Source organism: Gadus morhua, chromosome 21 (assembly GCF_902167405.1).
Source record: "Gadus morhua chromosome 21, gadMor3.0, whole genome shotgun sequence".
Lineage (NCBI taxonomy): Eukaryota > Metazoa > Chordata > Actinopteri > Gadiformes > Gadidae > Gadus > Gadus morhua.
The window spans coordinates 4,505,272-4,525,021 of NC_044068.1; the positions used below are offsets into that span (position 1 = coordinate 4,505,272).

General features: G+C 47.1%; 1 protein-coding gene across 3 annotated transcripts in view; it reads left to right on the forward strand.

The window, feature by feature from the left end:
• Window positions 1–10,872, forward strand: part of LOC115534167 (uncharacterized) — a 33,439-nt gene extending 22,567 nt beyond the window's left edge. For all 3 annotated transcript variants that reach the window (XM_030344910.1, XM_030344911.1, XM_030344913.1), the window contains exons 3-4: window positions 1,205–1,443; window positions 6,450–10,872. In XM_030344910.1, coding sequence (XP_030200770.1) covers window positions 1,205–1,443; window positions 6,450–6,557 — 347 coding nt within the window. In that variant the 3' untranslated portion in view covers window positions 6,558–10,872. The remainder of the gene's footprint in view (window positions 1–1,204; window positions 1,444–6,449) is intronic.
• The last annotated feature ends 8,878 nt before the right edge of the window (window positions 10,873–19,750 follow it).

Here is a 19,750-nt window from a genome sequence, read left to right on the forward strand (position 1 = left end):
CACACTGCCCGTCCGTTTTAACCCCTGCAGTACCTAACCTAACAGTGGGGCCTCACTCAAACCATGCATGTTCACTGATGAACACACGTCTCCCCCCTTGGGCAGCTCGCGTTGGGTTTTAAAGGACGTCAGCCTGCGTTGTTGAGGTGGAGGAACAGGCCGCGCTGTACACTCATAAAGAGGGTTTGGTGGTCGATAAGGACGCTGGTGTTGATAATAGTTATCTTTGTTCTCCCCCTCGTCATTCTATGGCTTCAGAAGCACATGCTTTGAGGCCCCACGGCTGAGCCGTGGGGCTCTCACCTAGGGAGGACTCTGGGACACTCCTTCTCTGTTTGTCAACCACTCTCGTGCTGTGTCAGCCCCCCCCCCGCGTGCCGTCGTATTTTTCATTTTCGGTCTCGTTTTCAGTTCTCTTTCAGTGCTCACAGTTCTCATTCTCTCTCTCTCTCTCTCTCTCTCTCTCTCTCTCTCTCTCTCTCTCTCTCTCTCTCTCTCTCTCTCTCTCTCTCTCACTCTCACTCTCACTCTCACTCTCTCACTCTCGTTTCCATGTCATGTATTTACCGCACGTCTGAGGGAACCTGTTAGGGTGGCACGGTGCCGGTGACAGACAGGCTCGTCCACCGCGTGTTGGGTGATAAAGTAACAAATGTGTGGAGGTCACAATACCGGAAAAACAGGAACGCTTATGAAATGAGATGTCCGGGGTGTCAGGGATTTTCCGCTATGGCCTCTCATTTTCTAGAAGCATCGTAAAATGTATTTGTTTTGACTCTTTGGTAACCAGCCCGGTAGCCCGGGTACTTTTTCTTATAAAACACAAAATACTTAGACAGAATACAGTAGAGGAACCTGCGTGCGTGCGTGCGTGCGTCTGGCGTGCGTGCGTGCGTGCGTGCGTGCGTGCGTGCGTGCGTGCGTGCGTGCGTGCGTGCGTGCGGGCGGGCGGGCGTGCGTGCGTGCGTGCGTGCGTGCGTGCGTGCGTGCGTGCGTGCGTGCGCGCGCGCGTGCACGTGCGTGTGTGTGTGTTGAGAAGGAAGTAGAAGGGAGGTGCCTCCAGTGTCTGTGCAGCTGGGAATCGGGGGGGTGTGCGTTCCAGAACCTCATGGGCAGGACCTCAAGCGCCGCCGCCACCACCCACCACTCCAGCCCTGCAACCCGTTCCAACCTGTTGTTCCCTCTTCGGCCGTGTTCCACGCAGGAAACCGCTCCGGTCCCGTCGCCTCCTCACCCGCTCCTCACCCCATGGACGACCGGGGGGAGCGGCCCGCCCGCCTGGACGAGGGGGGGGACCCCCGGGAGCGGCAGGAGCAGGACGAAGAGGGCGGAGGCGAGGGGAATCGCGGCTCATTGGCGCGCGCGGCGGTGAGCGTTGAGGTGGAGATCGGGCGCAAACTGCGGCAGATAGGGGACAAGTTCAACCAAGACCACACTGAGCTGGTGAGTCTCCCCGATCCTTGGGTCACACCGAGGGGCTTTTATTGTGAAAGAGTCGTCGAAGTGTATTAGTTTGCGGCACAGGCTGTACGCGTTAAGACAACGAGCAAATCACTGCAGATAAAGATTAAATGTTGAGGTCGATTCATGGCTGTGTCAAAGTTATACAATTTTATCAAATTACATATTTCTTATCGAACAAATCTGCAATCATTTGAAAGATTTTATTTGTAATCATAAACCTTAATATCTGCATCGAAGAGCTGCATTTCGCCTCACAAAGCCGATGTTATCGTTGCGGCCCAGGTTCTGTGTTTGTGCGTGTGTGTGCAACGCTTGTGTTTGTTTGTATTTGTCCGTGAGGTATTTTTGTGGTGCCTGCAGCTATTGTTTGTGCCCAGTGTTTAACCATGTCTGCGTCGACTGAACACTGACGCAGCAATTAGGACAAAGGGGCCCAGTACATCTCCGTAGCTCGTCAACGTGATAACCCGCATTCAGTTGATGTGTCACCTATTATTGGGTGACATGAACCCGACCGCGCCAAACCTAATGTAGCATCACTGAAAAAGATAGACAATTACAATTCGATCCTAAACAAAGTCAAGGAAACAAGCGCTCGCAGCTATCTATCTCGACTCTGGCAAAGCCCTTGCCCAAGGAGGAGGGTCTTTGATGGCCCTTGATGCTCGAGAAAAATGTAATTCCCCATCCTCAGCTGTTTTAGGGAGATATGGGTCCAGGTGTATCATGGGTAACGGAGAGCAAATTAAATGCCTTATTTTTTCTTTCCATTTAAAAAGACAGGGAAGTAAAACAGGACGTTATTCAACATTGTCGCTGTTCGAGGGTCGGTCCTCCTGGTTCTATCAAGGCCAGAGCAGAACGGTTCCTACCGGAGCACGGTCGCGACAGAGGAAGGGGAGCCGGGGTCGTCCCAGGGCAGGGTGCTCTAGTAGAAGCTGCTCATAATCCGCTGTGATGGGCCCTGAAGGGCCTTGGCATGGGAGTGCCGACATCATTTATGTTTGATGTAATCCCCAGTGGAGACCATCGCACGGCACACAGCTCATCCCATTACAGTAAAACAAATCGAGGGTCAAAGTGAAAATCCAATCAATTTTATCGGTTGTTGTTGTCCAATGAATCAATGGGTCGGATTTGAAATCGTCGTTTTACTCAGGAGTCAAGTGATATTGAATTGAATGTACTTTCGTATCGTTTCAGGAAAGCAACTATTTGTATGTTTTTCTCAGTTTCAAGTTGGTATGTTTTTCGACAGCCTGTCCGACAAAACCATTGAATTTAAGACTTTTAATTAAATAATCTATAACTTGGGGATATTGTAATTTGTCATGTTGACCGGACACTTTATAGACTTAAAGAAACGATTAATCCACTCATCTCCACCTCTTAATCTCCCCGTATCATGAGTGTTTACGAACAGTGAACGCTTATTTTTCCAGTTGTCTGCGGGGCCGTGAGTCATCACCTTGTTTACACTAAGGGGACGCGTGTCAACTGAGTAATTTCCGAGCAACCAGCCACTCACCTGTAAACGCTCCTTCAATCACCCATATCTGTTCCTCTTATCAGGACCGCTGTCTCTGTTGGTGTACGTGTGTGTGTGTGTGTGTGTATTTTTTGGGGGGGAGGGGAGGGGTGTACGTGTTTGTGTAGGTGAACGTGTGTGTGCTTGTTTGTGTGTGTGCGTGTGTGTGTGTGTGTGTGTGTGTGTGTGTGTGTGTGTGTGTGTGTGTGTCTCTCTGTGTGTGTGTGTGTGTGTGTGTGTGTGTGTGTGTGTGTGTGTGTGTCTGTCTCTCTCTCTCTCTCTCTCTCTCTCTCTCTCTCTCTCTCTCTCTCTCTCTCTCTCTCTCTCTCTCTCTCTCTCTCTCTCTCTCTCTCTCTCTCTCTCTCTCTCTCTCTCTCTCTCTCTCTCTCTCTCTCTCTCTCTCTCTGTGTGTGCTCGTGTGTCTGTGTGTGTCTGCCCTGAAGGGGGACTAATAGGTGCAGTTTGTTGATAAGTTTCTCCACAGGTTACATGGACCCTGTTAGGTAAAAGAAAGGAGAGATTAGAAAGGAACAGTGAAAGAGACTCAAAGGGCGGTCAACTTATAGCAAGGTGGTTTGAGCCCGTCTCAAAATAGATCATGACTCAATGTCTCAGTCTCATGGCGTAGGCAATAACACAAGATAACCACAACTCTGTCTGTCTGGCTTGCTGCGTGCATGCTGTTTGAACACGCACATGCAGGCACACACACAATACCCCCCATCCACCTATACACACTTTTCTTTGTGTTTGACAGACAGGTTGCAAAAGTGCAAAATATCCTCTTTTGATCTTTGAAGCACTTGAGATTGTTTATCCTGCATTGTTTCTTCAGATGAGCGCTGCATTGGGGCGATAGATTTAGTAATGTGTTTGCGTTTCTAATTCGAGTTCCTCTTGTGCGTCGGTGCGTCGTCTCGCTGTCACTGCTTCAGCTTTCTTCTGCCACGGCCTCGTGGTACGCCTTCACCGCTCAGCGTGAATCAAAAAAAGAGAAACAGGCCTAGACGGTGACGCGCTTCATCACGCCACCGTCTCAGAGAATTTCTCAAGAAACAGTCGATTTTATCCTCCCCCCCCCCCCAGAAACACCAGTCTCCTCAGCGCACGCACACTAACCCTAGCCCACGTGCCCACGGGCCCAGCTATACACCTGGTGGCCCACATTTTTTCAATTCTCCAACCAATTCTGCTAAATTATGCTGAAACGAAAGCCCAGGACGCTGACTCTCCATCCGGGAGCTGTAAGGCCTCCAGGGGGCGCCAGACAGTCTACTATCCAAACACCACCGCGCCACAGAGCAAAGGCAATTAAGGACAAATTAGGCGGCGTTTAGCGGTTGCCGGTTCGGATCAGTTTAGCTCCGCTTAGCATTATAGCGCCGCATCACCATGGCCCGCGGCAGTCACTTTACCGCCAGGCAGTGGGGGGGGGGGGGGGGGGAAGCTGGAGCAGGGGGCGGGGGGGGGGACTGGCTTGCTCGGGGGAGCAGGGTACAGCCCCGGGATCAGAAGGAAGTAAAAAATGAAATAAATAAGACGGTTTTATTGCTTATGCAACCCGGTGCAACGATGGGGAGGGTGTGGTGGGCTCTGCTCAAACAGAGAGATCAGAGGGGACAGGGAGAGGGGTTGGGGGAGAGGGAGGGGGAGGAGAGGGAGGAAGGGTGGGGGAGATAGAGAGAACGGGGAGAGAAGGGAAGTCAGAGAAAGAGCGAGAGAAAGGTGGGAGGAGAGACAAATACAGAAAGAAGGGTGGAGGAGATCAATTGAAGGGGGGGAGAAAGACAGAAGGGGGAGGGATAGAGAGAGAGAATCGGGGGGAGAGAGAGGGACTGAAAGGAAGGATCTGGGCCGCTCCTGTGTCTGCCGGCGGTTCAAAATGCGCCGTCGACGCAGAGAGAGAGAGAGAGAGAGAGAGAGAGAGAGAGAGAGAGAGAGAGAGAGAGAGAGAGAGAGAGAGAGAGAGAGAGAGAGAGAGAGAGAGAGAGAGAGAGAGAGAGAGAGAGAGAGAGAGAGAGAGAGAGAGAGAGAGAGAGAGAGAGAGAGAGAGAGAGAGAGAGATGCTCCTCCTCTCCATGTCAGGTTACATCGCTGTGTTTTGGGATAATTATCCAACTGCCTCGGCAATAACGAGCACGGGAAGACGTGATGAAATGGGGCCAGCTTTCATTGAAAGCTCAACGCTTTGAGGTTTTTTTTGAGGAGTCCACACATACTTGTCTCGGAGAGATAAGAGGGACAGCTCCCAAAAATGAAAGGGATGGGGGTGGAGGAGATTAAAGAGGTTTTGTTAGTGCTGAGGAGGGGTAAAGAAGTCGTTGGAGTCTGTCTTTCTTAGGATTGCTTATCAATCAAGTGTGATGCATTTGCTGTCCTATTCACGGTGTGATCTGCACACCTCTGCTGTAACACAACTCTAGTGCTCTTGCTGTCTGCTACTGGCCTTGTTAATGAGAGGAGCTAATTGCAACACTGCAAGATATGGCCGACTTTGCAACAGAAAGTTGTGGCTTTTCTCTCAGCGGTTCAGTGTAGGCACACCTGGGCTTGTAAACGTAATTAATTGATTATAAAAAGTGTGAATTCTGTCCATGGATCAGAGTCGGGGTGCAGCCGAATCCTCGCCGAGTAGCTTCAGATCGCCTCATCTGTCGACGTTGTTGATCTGACGCGGGCCGGGGAGTTTCTGTGTGGTCACACGCGAGGTTACAAGAAAAACAGCGATCCCGCAGGTAAACTGACGGCACCACCATAACTAAAGTTAGACTCAGAATCTCCAGAATGCAGTGCAGCGCGAGGCTGAAGCACGAGTTGGTCCCCATGCGCCGGAAAACACGAGCGGCTTCACCGCAGATCAGCGCAGCACGAGGCGATCAGGAAGCACAGATGTTCTTACAGATGTGGGCAGATACCGGCAGTATCAGTGTCAGTGCCAGGCAGTCAGCTGACAGCCAGGCAGTCAGCTGACAGCCAGGCAGTCAGCTGACTGCTCTTGGGTAATAAATAGACTCGCCGTATAGCTGCCTGTGACTCCCCCGGTCTGAAGGTTCTTGGTTCACAGTCTACCTGTAGACATCCTCGATCAAATAGCCCCCTCACCGGCACATTATCGATATGTTACAAATAATAACAATGCATTTTATTTCAGGGCGCCTTTCAAAACTCTCAAGGGCCGCCTTAGAGTTAAGACAAGCAAACAATTTAAAAAGGGCAAACATAGTTAAAACAAAACACATTTAAAAAATAAACGGGAGGTTTTAAAGGTGGGGAGAGACTCTATACTACGGATGGATATACTACTGTGGGACAGAGTTACAAATAACCTTTTCTTTTATCCGGCAGCAGAGCCCCCCCTGATGGTGTGGCGGCGTGACCGTAGTGTGTAAAGTGTGGTTCTCTACACGGTGGTCTGACCCCCCCCCCCCCCCCCCTGTTTCTGTGTTCCTCCCCACAGAGGCGTCTCAGGGAGGCTCTGCCGGTGTGGATGCGTCTCGCTGCCGCCCTGCTGGGCCTGCTGTTCCCCCGAGAAGCCATGGTCCCGCCGAGGGCGGAGCCCAGATGAAGCGCCCCCACCCCCAACCCCCACCCCCACCCCCCCCAACAATCCACCACCCGCTGCCCGACAAACCGAGGGGTCCATGGCGGGCCCTCCTCTACGACCCCCCCCTACCCCCCACACGTTACCCTCCTCAGAAAAAGGGAGCAGACTCTTATGATGGCACTGTAGTTCGGGGGTTCACCCTTTGTTTGACGGACGAAGACGCAACAGAGCAGGGCGCGGAGGGGACCCTAAAGATGGCCACCGCTGGACGGAGGGCCGATCCACACGTTTTTCATTTTTTCCTTTTTCCAGATTTTTTTTCTCCCACCTATCCAAAAAGAAGCCATTGTGTTTGAAGAGATATTTTCGAAATATTTGTAAGATGACCTATTTTGTACAGTGAAATGCTGTAAAAAAAAATGTATTTGGTGTTTCTAGTCCAGACGAACCTCCATCCTCTGCCCAGGGAATGCCTTATTTTCTCTCACCACCGAACACACACTCCCTTTCTCCGCGCGGACGAAGGCCGTCTTGGTAGGGACGCAGTCGAGATTGGGGCTGGATGTTTTTGCCTGGCCGCCGTCAGCTGCGAATCTCGGCGAGGATCACAACGACATTTTCACCTTCGCCCCGCCCCTACCTACGGTGGCAGGTTCAGAAAGACGATGATACGTTTTTATTAAGGTGTTACGGTTTTTAGACGTCTGTCCACGACAGGCAAAGACGATTCATTGACTCACGATTCATGATTTTTTGAAAGCGGCCTCAATAACTTAATCCGATTGACTCCAAAGGTTTTCGATTTTTTTAAACAACAGGATATATTTAAGAGGATGAAATTCACTTCGACAAAATGAAAAACTTGGACACAAAAACTTTGACGTTGATCTACTTCCAATCCCGTTCACTCTCCAGCCCCTTGGAAGACCACGAATCTGGGTATCGAAAGCCCCCCGGTAAAGAACACCTTTTTGCAAGGGGGTCCGTTGTGAGTGTTTGCTTCTTGCTTGTTGTACAAAATCGTAACATCGTTTTGAAGCCAAATGACAAGCACACAAATCTCAATCAAGCCTCAAATGTGAGATTACCATCAGGGAACTGTGAAACAATCAGACAGCCAAATAAGAGACAAAGAATGAAAGCGTTTGACACATTGACATCACCGTTTTCTCTAGCTCGTAACAGCTTCTTTCTTTCTCTGGTTGGAACGACAATCGCCCTCCCAGCGGCCCGGTCTTAATCCATGTGTCCTTCTATTTGTCTGTGCTACGTTAGAGCTTGGTTAGTCAAAGCGATAAAGATGTTTATTAGAGATTTAATAGAGAGCAATACTTAAGGCAGCGACATGCATTCACCCGTAGAGATCTCCATTCCTCTCACAATCAGATTGGTATGCATCAGAGTACATTTGAAAGCGGAGGTCTGGCCCTCTGTCCTCAAATATAATTATCTATATTCTATAACCTTAAACCACTGTGTTACATAATGACTTCAATGTCCTTGTTAAATATATTTACATAGAATACATTGGAGAGAAATAGGGGAAATTAGATGTTTGGTTATCAGAAAGCACCACCGGAAACGTTTTAGGTTTTAAAGTCTCCGTTTGTTCACCACCACTTCCAGTTAAAGACATACGTTGAGTTTGACTCATTTCAGAACGTTTTTTCACACGACTTTTCACCCTCTTTCCCTTTCAACACCACAGCCCACTGTTTTTATTTGAATATTGGTTCCTTTTAAAAAATGTTTAGGTAAATAAGGATTTGAAACGATGACATTTAAAACGGTTTTGTCAGAAGATGTACAATTTTCCACATTTTGTAAATGAATATCGTGAATTTGTTTTGAAGACACTGATGGATTTACTTTTTCTTTGTAATGTTTTCTTCAGGGAGTTGATGAAGGTCAGTGTGTGTTTAACATGGGCCTGGTACACTGTTTCGGTCCTCGAGTCTTTGACAACTTGTACTTCCCAGAGCCACACAACACATTGATTATACAATTCGTCCCTCAAAATTGACCTAGAACAATCGCAAAAACGATTGTCATTAAAGCTTTTGTATGAAATAATTAGCTGAAGCTGTTTTTTTTTTTATTTCATCCAGTGAGCCGATATCGAGTCAAGACTGAGTGATTAGTTGTGACTCGCTCTCTCTCTTTTCCATGCTCACTCACACTTCACGCTATCCACAAAATTCAGACTGAGCTACTCAGCCTCCCTCTTCAACGTTTTTTATTTTCGTATTATGTTCCTTAAAAAGTAATTTATTTTAATTTATTTTTTGTATATTTGCCCAGTACTACTACTACTACTACTCGTACTACTACTACTCGTACTAATACTACTGTACAGATGATATCTCGACGTGGACTGAACAACAAGGGTTGGGATCTTTTTTTTCTCAACGTTTGCTTGCGTCTTGGTTGTGTGTGTGTGTGTGTGTGTGTGTGTGTGTGTGTGTGTGTGTGTGTGTGTGTGTGTGTGTGTGTGTGTGTGCGTGTGCGTGTGCGTGTGTGTCGGCGTTTGGATTGGTCCCGGAGGCTGGACTTATGCCATGAGCATTACGCGTTCCTCTCACAGGCAGTGCGAATCCTAACGAGAATCACATGACCACCAGACAATCAAACGTACAACATGTGCCTTGTGAGCGACAGAGCCATCACATGACCCGTCACATGACCACCCGTGCTCAGCATCAAGATGGCCGACGTAGAAGCAGATGATTGCTGCTCACGGTTCCGTTTTATTTCCATTTTTTTGCTTGACACACCACACAGAGTAGGACAAATAACGAGTGAACTGCGAAGGCACAAATGGTACTGTGTGTTTTTTGGGCCCACTGTGAAAACAACATCGACGGAACGACATAACAAAACAACCAAATGTGTTTTTTCCCTCAGATCTGCTCACGCGCACACATGTCCAACCTTTGCACACACACGCCCGCAAACGACTGTTCGCAGTCTTATCTGCACTGTAAAATAAAAAGACGGCAACATGACGACGACGACAACAGACAAATAAGACACGGCTGTTTATTTTAGGTGTCGGTTTCTACTCTCGCGCAGAACTTCCCTTCCCATTCCCTCTAGACTGCAACATCTCTTTTTAAGATCTGTATTATGCTGGATTGACCTAGTTTTGTCTAGGCCTCTGCTTTATCCGTCTCTGGATCTAGTAGGACTGCTAGTTTACATTGTGAAGGAGGAAGGAACTACCACGGTGCCCAGTATTAACCGGTGGGTTGCATGATAGGCCAGAAGTTTTGTACTCTGAGTCTGTTTTTTATTAATCGCAACCGACCCCGAACACTCTGCCTCAAGGGAAGAATTTATTCAAATGGTTCAATCTTCAGTGTCTTGAATATCAATTTTCCTCATTCGTTTTCTTTTCTTTTTATTATTTTTTTAATTCAAGAAGTGCATCTTTTCTGTCCAAGTGCTGTGATTTGGTGTTTTTCTACCTGAAATTTGTACAACACGGCTCTGGTTTTATTTACTGAGAACAACAAAAAAAAAAAATCTTTTTGTAAAAAGAGGAAAATACTCATGACAAAACACGATTTCATTCTTTTTTTTATATAAATAGGCCTATTGCTTTGTCAAATGTGGTGGCATTTCTAAAAGGTTTTTTACTGCTTTTTCTTCGTTTGGGCAAATCCTGCTGTCATCCTCACTCTCATTTCATGGGATGTTCTTTAAATCGATGTACACGGAGAATAACGCAAACCCTACATTCCACTGAGGTCTGCATCTTAAAGATTCTGAATGTAATGTCATTTTCGAAAGAACGAAAAAATAAATAAACGCAAACAAAAACGAAACGCACAAATGCAGTAACTCATCGACCCTTGCGACGGAGGTTTTTATGGTTGACTTTGATGCACTATGTTGCGTCGGAGGACCGTTGTGGGGACAGGTCTCCTGCCTTCACGGCGGCTCATCCTGCCTTCGCGTCGGATCATAACACCCCAACGTCCAGAGCGGTCTCGCCGAATTCACCCGCACGCGTCCGATGAAGTGAGGCCCAGTCCAAAATGTAGCAGTTTTTGATTTTTTTTTTTACAAACATTGGCTGTGAGCTCTCCGAGGCTGCTCTGCGTGGGTGAGGTTATTTTCCGCAACATCGTTAAAGACAACAGGTTTGGAGAGAAAGGGAGGAAAAAAAGGGGATGTATTTTTTATAATTTTCTGATTTTGTTTTTCTAGTGCAATACGCTGTACATACGAGCTCTGCTCTGAGAATCCGACAACATGTCTCTTTATTTCCTTGGTTGTTTAATGGATTCATTACCATTTTGTTTTTTTTCATTAAACAAAAATTATCAATTTCTATGTCTTTGAGTTTTCAATGTTTTCTCCTCGAAATCTAAGCAAAATACAGAACCACATTGAAAATATGTACAATATCCACACTGATCTCACTTATGCCTTGACACCCTGGTTACTCGACTCTTCATACCCGATCTGACAGACATGTTTATGTATTAACACACGTTCTCACATCCATATGTCTATAAATTGTGCAAATGCACACCCTGTAGACTGCACCAACATGGAGAAAACAGGTTTATTGACAGAAAATAGGGTATCACGAAAGGCGTGGTAATCCAGCGGTCCGACCCAGAGAACAAAAGGGCCTTTGAGGTTCTGTCAAGGGGTACGCGCAGAATAACTTCACTAATGAACACTTCCTCATAAAACCCATGAAAAGATCTTCCCCCTGAGCCTGAGATTTAACACTGGAGTGGCGACAGGGTTTAAGTAGGCTACTCTGTTAAATCACTCTCTTAGGGCCTATCGATCCACCGTTAACCCTGATAAGCTCCCCAGGGTGTCCCAGTCAGTCCGGTAAGCTCTGCCGGTTAACCCCACAGTCAACAAAGGCACTAGGGTGATCCCAGGCCAGGCATACCCGCTGTGTTATAGTCACCTAAGGAGACGTGGGACCCTGGAGGTAAATGGAAGGGATTTTGTAGGTTTGATAAAAACACTGTTTTCCCCAAGGGATGATGATGTTTGCATGTGTGAAAAATACACACACAAACAAACACAAACTCGCTTTACTCACAAATGTTAGCAAAACAGACTCACTATGCTGCTGAAGTTAAGGTTAGGGTTAACCCTAACTCCATTATATCATGTATTATGTTAACATAAGCACTGTTACCATATCCAACATGAACCCTGTTACCTTAATTAACATGAACACCATTACCCTAGCTGACTTGGACACACCCAGTACCATAACTAACGTGAACATTCCTCCACTCGTGTGTGCGCATGGGTGTATCAATGTGTGTGTGCCTCTCTATGTTTGTGTGTATGTTTGTCTATGTGTCTGTCCGTGTTTGCGTTTGTTTGTGCGTGTGTGTGTTTTTATATCTGTGTGTGTGAGTGTGTGTGTCTGGGTATGTGTGTTGGAGCCTAACAAAGGCCTGGGAGTCGACCTGAGAATCCAGGCTAGGAGGGGGGGGAGGAGGAGGTGGACCCCTTATATGGTTTAGGGGGAATAAACCATAGGCCGCTCCAGTTTGCTTGTCTCAGCTGTTTTCTGCAACAACCTCGACCTGAGGCATGGTGAACAAAGAGATCGTTTGCACCAGACCCTATCTGTTCCTCGAAGCTAGGGGGGACGAAATGAAGATCGGGAGAGAGGACAGAAAGAAAGAAAAGAAAAGAAAGAGCAAGAGAGAGAAAGAAAGCAGTGGCGTGATGAGGGATCAATGATTGAATGAAAGAAAGTCCGGACAGGAATATGCTTATCGCCTTGGTGGAGGAATCCATCCCACAACTTATGAGGTGTACTCTGATATTTTGACATTTCCATTATCACTTTCCTTCACAGTTGGATTGGATTTGGTTGAGGTAGGGTGAGGTCGAGGTAGGGCTGTCTGTTGTGTTTCTACACCAGCGTACACTCATTGCACTTGGCTGTTCAATCTACACAATCTGAGGAAGGGAACAGCTTCTACATCCTTTTTTTTTTTTTTTTTTCCAGGGACATTGCACACTACTCAACAGTCCAACTGTAAGTGAGCCAGAGTTTGCCTAAGGCCACGTTCACATCTAGCGTTTTTTGTAATAGGGAAAAGTTGAGCCTACCGTTTTTTCAACAAAAAGAAAAGCTGGCAGCGTTTTTGGCCCTAAAAGCGCCGAGAGCGTTTTTTACTATCGCCTAGCAACGAATCCATTCTAGACCCGACGTTACTCGCCTACTACCTATCCAGGCTAGAGCCCATTAGACATGTTGTAGATCTCGACATGTTCTGTAATTAAAACTATTAATCGCTCCACCGGCACTTTCCCGAGTGATTTGTCTGCCATTGTTTCTTGTTTTGACAGTTGAGAGTTTCCTTCGTGACGAAGTGTCAATGTTCCGCTTGTGATTGGTCAGTTGCCCAAAAGACGCCTGACGTCGGCCGCTTTCTTCCTGAAAGTTGAACTTTTTTCAACGCTCCGTATGGCAGAAAAAAACGCTGGCAGAGGCGTTTAAAAAAGCGGCCGTGATTTTTTCCAGAAACGCTCTGCTCCATAGGAATATAATGTAAAACAAGCGCTGGCAGATTTAAAAAAACGCTAGATGTGAACGCAGCCTAAGAGGCTAGTTTACATCTGTTGTATGAACGAGGAGAATACAGTCAAACACTTTGGGGCACCCTAACGCAATGTGCCCCGGCGATGGGACCATGGGTTCTATTCTATTCTATTCTATTTGGTTGGGGTTGAATAGAATATAATAGAATATCCTTTTAATGTCATTGTACAGTATACAACGAACAATGAACTACAAGGTAGCAGTGCAATGTACGCATAAAAATAAATAGATGATATGTACAGTGTTGTGCAATTATTGCACATTGTCCTTATGTGTGTGTGCGTGTGTGTGTGCGTCAGTGCCCTTTGTGTTCAGCGCAGTGAATACTTGTGGAAGTAAGCTGTTTCTAAGTCTGTTGGTTCTGGTTCTGATGGACCTGTAGCGCCTGCCGGAGGGCAGCAGGTCCAACCGGTGATGTGCTGGATGGGTGCTGTCTCTTGTGGTCCCCTCAGCTCTGCCGAGGCAGCGGGACGCGTCGATGTCTCTCGGGGAGCGGAGGGGGCCTCCGTTAATCCTTTGAGCCGTCTCGACCACTCTCTGCAGTCTCTCCCTGCCTCGGGGCAGCTGGAGAACCACACCGGGAGGCAGTACGTTAAGACGCGCTCGATGGTGGAGCGGGAGACAGTCATTAGCGGCTTCTCACCGATACATTTCCTGAGAGCACAGGAAAACCAGGAAGGGGAAGGCGTCGACCCTCCCCACACATGCATTGTATGTAGAGAGGAAATTGACTTTTCCTGTGCAAGTCCAGAATGACCAGGGTGACTTAGACCTCTAGAAACACTCTCTCAACCTCTCACCCCTCTGCCAGTTTCATACTCCACTATGCAGGGTTGGAGGAAACTGGAAACTTGTCTCAGGGGTATGTGTGTGTGTGTGTGTGTTAGTGTGCGTGTGTGTGTGTTTGTGTGTGTGTGTTGGTGGGTGGGATTGTGTCTGTGTCTGAGTGTGTGTGGGTGGAGGGGGGGGATTGTGTGTGTGTGTATGTGTGTCTGTATGTGCGTGTGTGTGTGCGTGTATGGGTGGGGGTGGATTGTGTGTTTGTGGGGGGGGGGAATTGTGTGTGTGTGTGTGTGTGTGCGTTTGTGTGTGTCGATTCATTGTTTGAAGCAAGCACTAGTGGTAATACAGGCACTTCCGGCTGACCTCTTCCTGGCTGACCCCGGGGATACACTTCTTATAGGGGGTTACCACATTGGCGCGACACTGGCTTCTTCCATCTTCCAAGACACCTTTTTAAATAAATCGTAGTTTGTCGATGTTCGATGGCGACAAGGACACGATTTTAGTGTCCTTCTACTTCCGGCTCACGCGCATCTCGAGCATGCGCAGAACGCAAAATCAGATTCCAATCCGATTTAACGTATACGTGCACGATTAATGCGACTATCAATCGAATAATCCGATTGAGAAAGCCGATTGGGTCAGATTTTAGTCCGACTAAGGTGTACACATGCATCTTAAAGGGAACATCTTATACCACCAAGTGTGAGTGTGATTAGCCGTTACAAGCCAAGTGGTCGGGTCCACCTAGATGTGTGACGGATAGATGAGCAACATTTGCTACAGTCCACTGGGTAGGCTGGTAGACCGATCTATCCAGCACAAACGTTATGCCAGCGGGCTGGTGAGCTCTGTAACCCAGCTGCATGCTAACAGGACTGAGGGCTGAATCTGGTGTGCAGAGATACGATGATACGCAGTATCAGAGATGGCACACGATTACCACAGGAAACGCCCAGGAAACCCACTTCCTGTTTGTCCAAAGAAGAAGAGAGTGAAGGGTGAGTGCACACCAGGTGTGCCCATAAACACACACACACACACACACACACACACACACACACACACACACACACACACACACACACACACACACACACACACACACACACACACACACATAATCCCAGGGGGGGATAGGGTGACTCCTCCCACCCTCACAGATCGGTATTCACCCAGGGCCGTCTAGAAACAGATGACTCATGCCTGCTCACTCCCAGGTCTTTTGCATGCGTCTGACTTCGGCTGTATAGTAGGAGGTGGTGTGGGAGCTGGTGGAGGAAGAGTTTGTGGAGGTGGATGTAGGGGAGTTGTTGGGGGTGGAGTTGGATGTGGTGGAGGTGGTGGTGGTGGAGGTGGATGTAGGGGAGGTGGCGGTGGATGTGGTGGAGGTAGTGGTGGTGGTGGTGGAGGTGGATGTAGGGGAGGTGCTTGTGACGTAGGAGAGGGGGGTTGTGGGAGCTGGTGGAGGAACAGGCTGGCGTGGGGACTTTACATTGAATGCAGTGGAATGGTAGACCAAATGTATTCTCCTCAATCGCTCCCTCCCCCTCCACTGCTGGTGTAATCCCATTCCTTACTTCCTCTTCTCATTCGCTTGCTCTCTCACACAGCTCAATGCAAGACCCCAGAGGACCTCAGGGGGCCTGAGGTTCACACACACACACACACACACACACACACACACACACACACACACACACACACACACACACACACACACACACACACACACACACACACACGCGCACACACGCACACGCACACGCACACACATCCAGAAACTTCTGGCAGCGGGGCAGTATCAGTGAACTCAGTGACGTAATTAATTCGGTGACAGCGCGTCCCGCCTGCGACTCTCAGAACGCACGTCGCCGACAGTTAAACAGACTGGTGCACAAAGTGCCGGCTAAGGGCTGGATTAGACTTGCTGTAAGACCAAGCGTGTGCGACCTGCTGCGACCGGCTGTGTCCTGTGTGCAGACTTGCTGCAGCATTATGCGGCCAAAACGTAAGATGCTGGAAGTCTCCACTTAGGGCAGACCACAGTCACATCGGATCCGGAAATCGTGCAAAAGCATGAGTATTGCATGCTCATGTAATTAAACAACATGGAGTCACTGGTAGAGGAAGAACGGATCATTTTACTACTGATAAGAGGGCGGCAGAAAAATGTATCGAAAGAGTGATATCATACAGGTGTGGGCAGTGGCGGATGGTGAATTTTATTTTAGGGGGGGCTGAAAGTTTGTAAACCAAACCTCTGTAGGGGGGTCTGGGGGCATCATCCCCCCGAAGATTATTTTGTGATTTTCATATAAAAACAAAGCATTCTGGTGCTGACAAAATAATAAAGACAAAAAAGAACATTTCCTTACAAAGACGAATGGAGCCGGGAACTAAGTTTTAGCTTAATTTATTTGACTTGTAGAATTCAGCAAGATTAAAAGTGCAGATACATTAATCAAGGGAATCATACACAAGTTATATCAATATCCCACACCATGTGGGATATTGCAGACTAGGTCCGACAGTCTCATCTCAAACATCATCATGATCATCAAACTTGATCGCACCAAACTTTATGGTCAGTATTGCGTCTTGTGAACGCGTCATGTACGCTTGCGATGACGTGTGCGACAGACGCACCATACAGTCACAGAAATCGCATGGCAGCCTGTGAAAAGGTAGCCCTCCTTTTCACGAACATGAGCACCTGGGATTTAATCATTGCCTGATTGGGATGCAGTAACATGACTGGTTGTAAAGGGGGGGGGGGGGGGGGGGGACGTTGTTTTTCTATGTTTAATTATCGTGCTATTTTGCATTTTTGCAACAGTGAACTTTATGATCAAGATGCAAACTGTTAAGATATGCAATGAAGTGTCTGGTTGATTATGATTTTGTTATACAATATAAATGTATTGTGGTACTTGGGTCGGTGAACCCCCATGGCAGTTGGTATCTACCATTTTGTGTAATTGGTTGGCTTTATTTAAGCCCGGTATTTTCTGCTTTCAAGGTTGGTGGAGGATAGAGAGACCGCTTGCTGTGAGGCTGGTTAATGTTCAGGTTAATGGAACTTTTCTTGTTTGTTTTGTTTATCAAGTATTTTGTTTGGCGTTGCAATTTCACTTTTCAAGCATGGAAAATAAATCACAGTTTTTCAACTAATTTATGCTGCTGGCTGAATTTTTGCGGCCTACTCAAAGACCTTCATTGCGTCCTAAACCGCTACGTCCCGAAGTGGAAGTGAGTCGGGAGGCTCATTTTCACACAGCCATAATCCGTACGTATGCGTTGTCTGCAGCAGGTCAATTCCAGCCCTAAGAAGATAATTGCAGCAAACAAACATCCCTGGTTGGTAAACTGAACACACACACACACACGCATAACGTTATAATGCCAACCATGTGTGTATTCATCTCCTTTCTACATAATTGCGCTGTATTTAGGTACCTACAGCTAGCTAGCTAAGCTTTATCGGAAAGGACCAGACTTCAAGGTCTCTCGTCTGGCCCTGCCAAGCTTCAAAGTGGTGACCTCCGTACTTCCACCTGTCAAAAACCCTCGTAGAAGTTCGGATCCATTAAAAGTTTTTCATTTGTAAAAAACGTTTCATTGTTCTGTAAGACGGAACCCCAAACCCCCCTCCCCCTGTTTTCCTGGCTTTTTTTAAGCCAGTCTCACCGATTGTCTGCCCGTACCTCAACAGCTCATCAGAGCTGTTGATTTCCCCCATCACTCGACACCCCAGGAGAGAGGGACGCCCGCGATGCCGCAGGAGACCCGAGCACACAATGGATCCTGTTTCCATTTTATTATTGTAATAACCCCTGTCCAAACATGCTAAGATACATGTGCAGAGTAGGACACAGTGCCGTTTCTAAGAAGTTATTATGACTTTGAATACATGAGTGTCGGCACAATGGGATGTTTTAGGTGTAGCCATCGGTGGAGGATGTTCCCCTGATGGATTTCCTGCAGTTACATCGTGAATCACAGCCAATAAGGCAACATGGGAACAGGAAAGACTCACTCAGCGGTCAGTGGACCAATCCACCGCCCGACTACAATAATAATATTACATGAGACTTATATAGCGCTTTTCCAAATACCAAGACGCTTTACAGAGTGAACACAAAATAAAATAATTTAATAAGAAATGTATTAATATATACAAGAAATAAAAAAATAAAAATCTCAAAAATAAAGAATAGGATTAAAAAACAGGTAGCTAAAAAAACCCCAATAAAAACAAAGAACAGGATCAAATAAAATAAATAACTAGAAAACTAAAATAGTGAGTTAAAACTAGGGAAAGTTAAAGGGGTAGTTCGGAATTTTGGACATAGGGCCTGATTCCGAAGTGAGCATTGGTATTCTATATCACTGGAGACAGTTTAACACATTTCATTCAGTCCTTCTAGTTGCAGAGTTCGCTCGTGCTAGGCTAGCGCACGTCAACGGGCAATGCTAGCCTGCTATTAAAAACAGTCTTACCCACTCCACAGTACACCCGAGGTAAATCAATTATAACGCCAGACTATAGATTTAAATGTCTGTGTTGATAGAATAATGTTAGAAATAAAACCAACTTTGCATCGCATGAATCATCGAGGGACTACTTTCTCAGCAGAAGCGGAATTCTACTATGCACTGCTTAGGTTTGTAACCGAATCACGACAGAACGTAAACAGAAGCGTGGGACAGAAGCGCAATTGAACGACTAGGCAACATGATGGTTCAGTGTGCTTTTAGAAATTGTAGAAATAAACGGTACAGAGGCACCACAAAGTTTCCAGCAATTTCCAGTGCGAGATCCAGAAAGGACTCAACTGTGGCTTGTTGCTGCTGGCTTTGACATCAAAACACCGGCTCGTACATGTACGGTTCGTTGTATACAACAAATTCCTCATAATCGTCTTCAAAAGCAGATGCATCGCTAACGCCTCCAAACGTTGCCATATCTTGTTAATTTAATACGCTTGTAGAATTCCTTCGTTCACTGTACTCTGCGTTTGTAGCAATGACAGCGGCAGGTAACCTAGGTATCAGTCCGCCGCTGCCGTAGCCTATACGTACAGGAATATAAACACTGCTGCTGAGACCCCGCAATTCCCTCAAAATGCAATGCAAGGTTGGTTTTATTTCTAACATTATTCTATAAACAGACATTTAGATTTATAGTCTGTCGTTATAATTGATTTACCTCGGGTGTACTGTGGAGTGGGTAAGACTGTTTTTAAAGCAGGCTAGCATTGCCCGTTGACGTGCGCTAGCCTAGCACGAGCGAACTCTGCAACTAGAAGGACTGAATGAAATGTGTTAAACTGTCTCCAGTGATATAGAATACCAATGCTCACTTCGGAATCAGGCCCTATGTCCAAAATTCCGAACTACCCCTTTAAAAGGAAGAAGGGGAGAGGAGGGAGGGAGATCAGGGTTCAACGAGCCTCCTGCTTGTTTCCCTTTGGGACAACAGAAACACTGTAATGCAGAAGCCAACATGGGAACAGGAAAGACTCACTCAGTGGTCAGGGGACCGCTGTGTGAGTCACACCAGGCCCCCAGGATAGGCGCATACTTCCGCAATCCCCCAGTGCTCAGAGGCCAAGCCTGGTATTGCAGCTGTTTAAGCTGGCTGTGGACGGGGGTCCGTCATTTCAGGCGGCCCAGAAGTAGATATCGCCGTCCACTCCAATACAAGTGGGGAAGAGGATTGTGTCTCCGCAAAAAATGTCTGGATATCAACCAAAGGCTCATAATTACCTTCATGCCATGTCCTAAAAAAATGTAAGTTTTTTCTTTTCAAAACGCCACCTCAAGC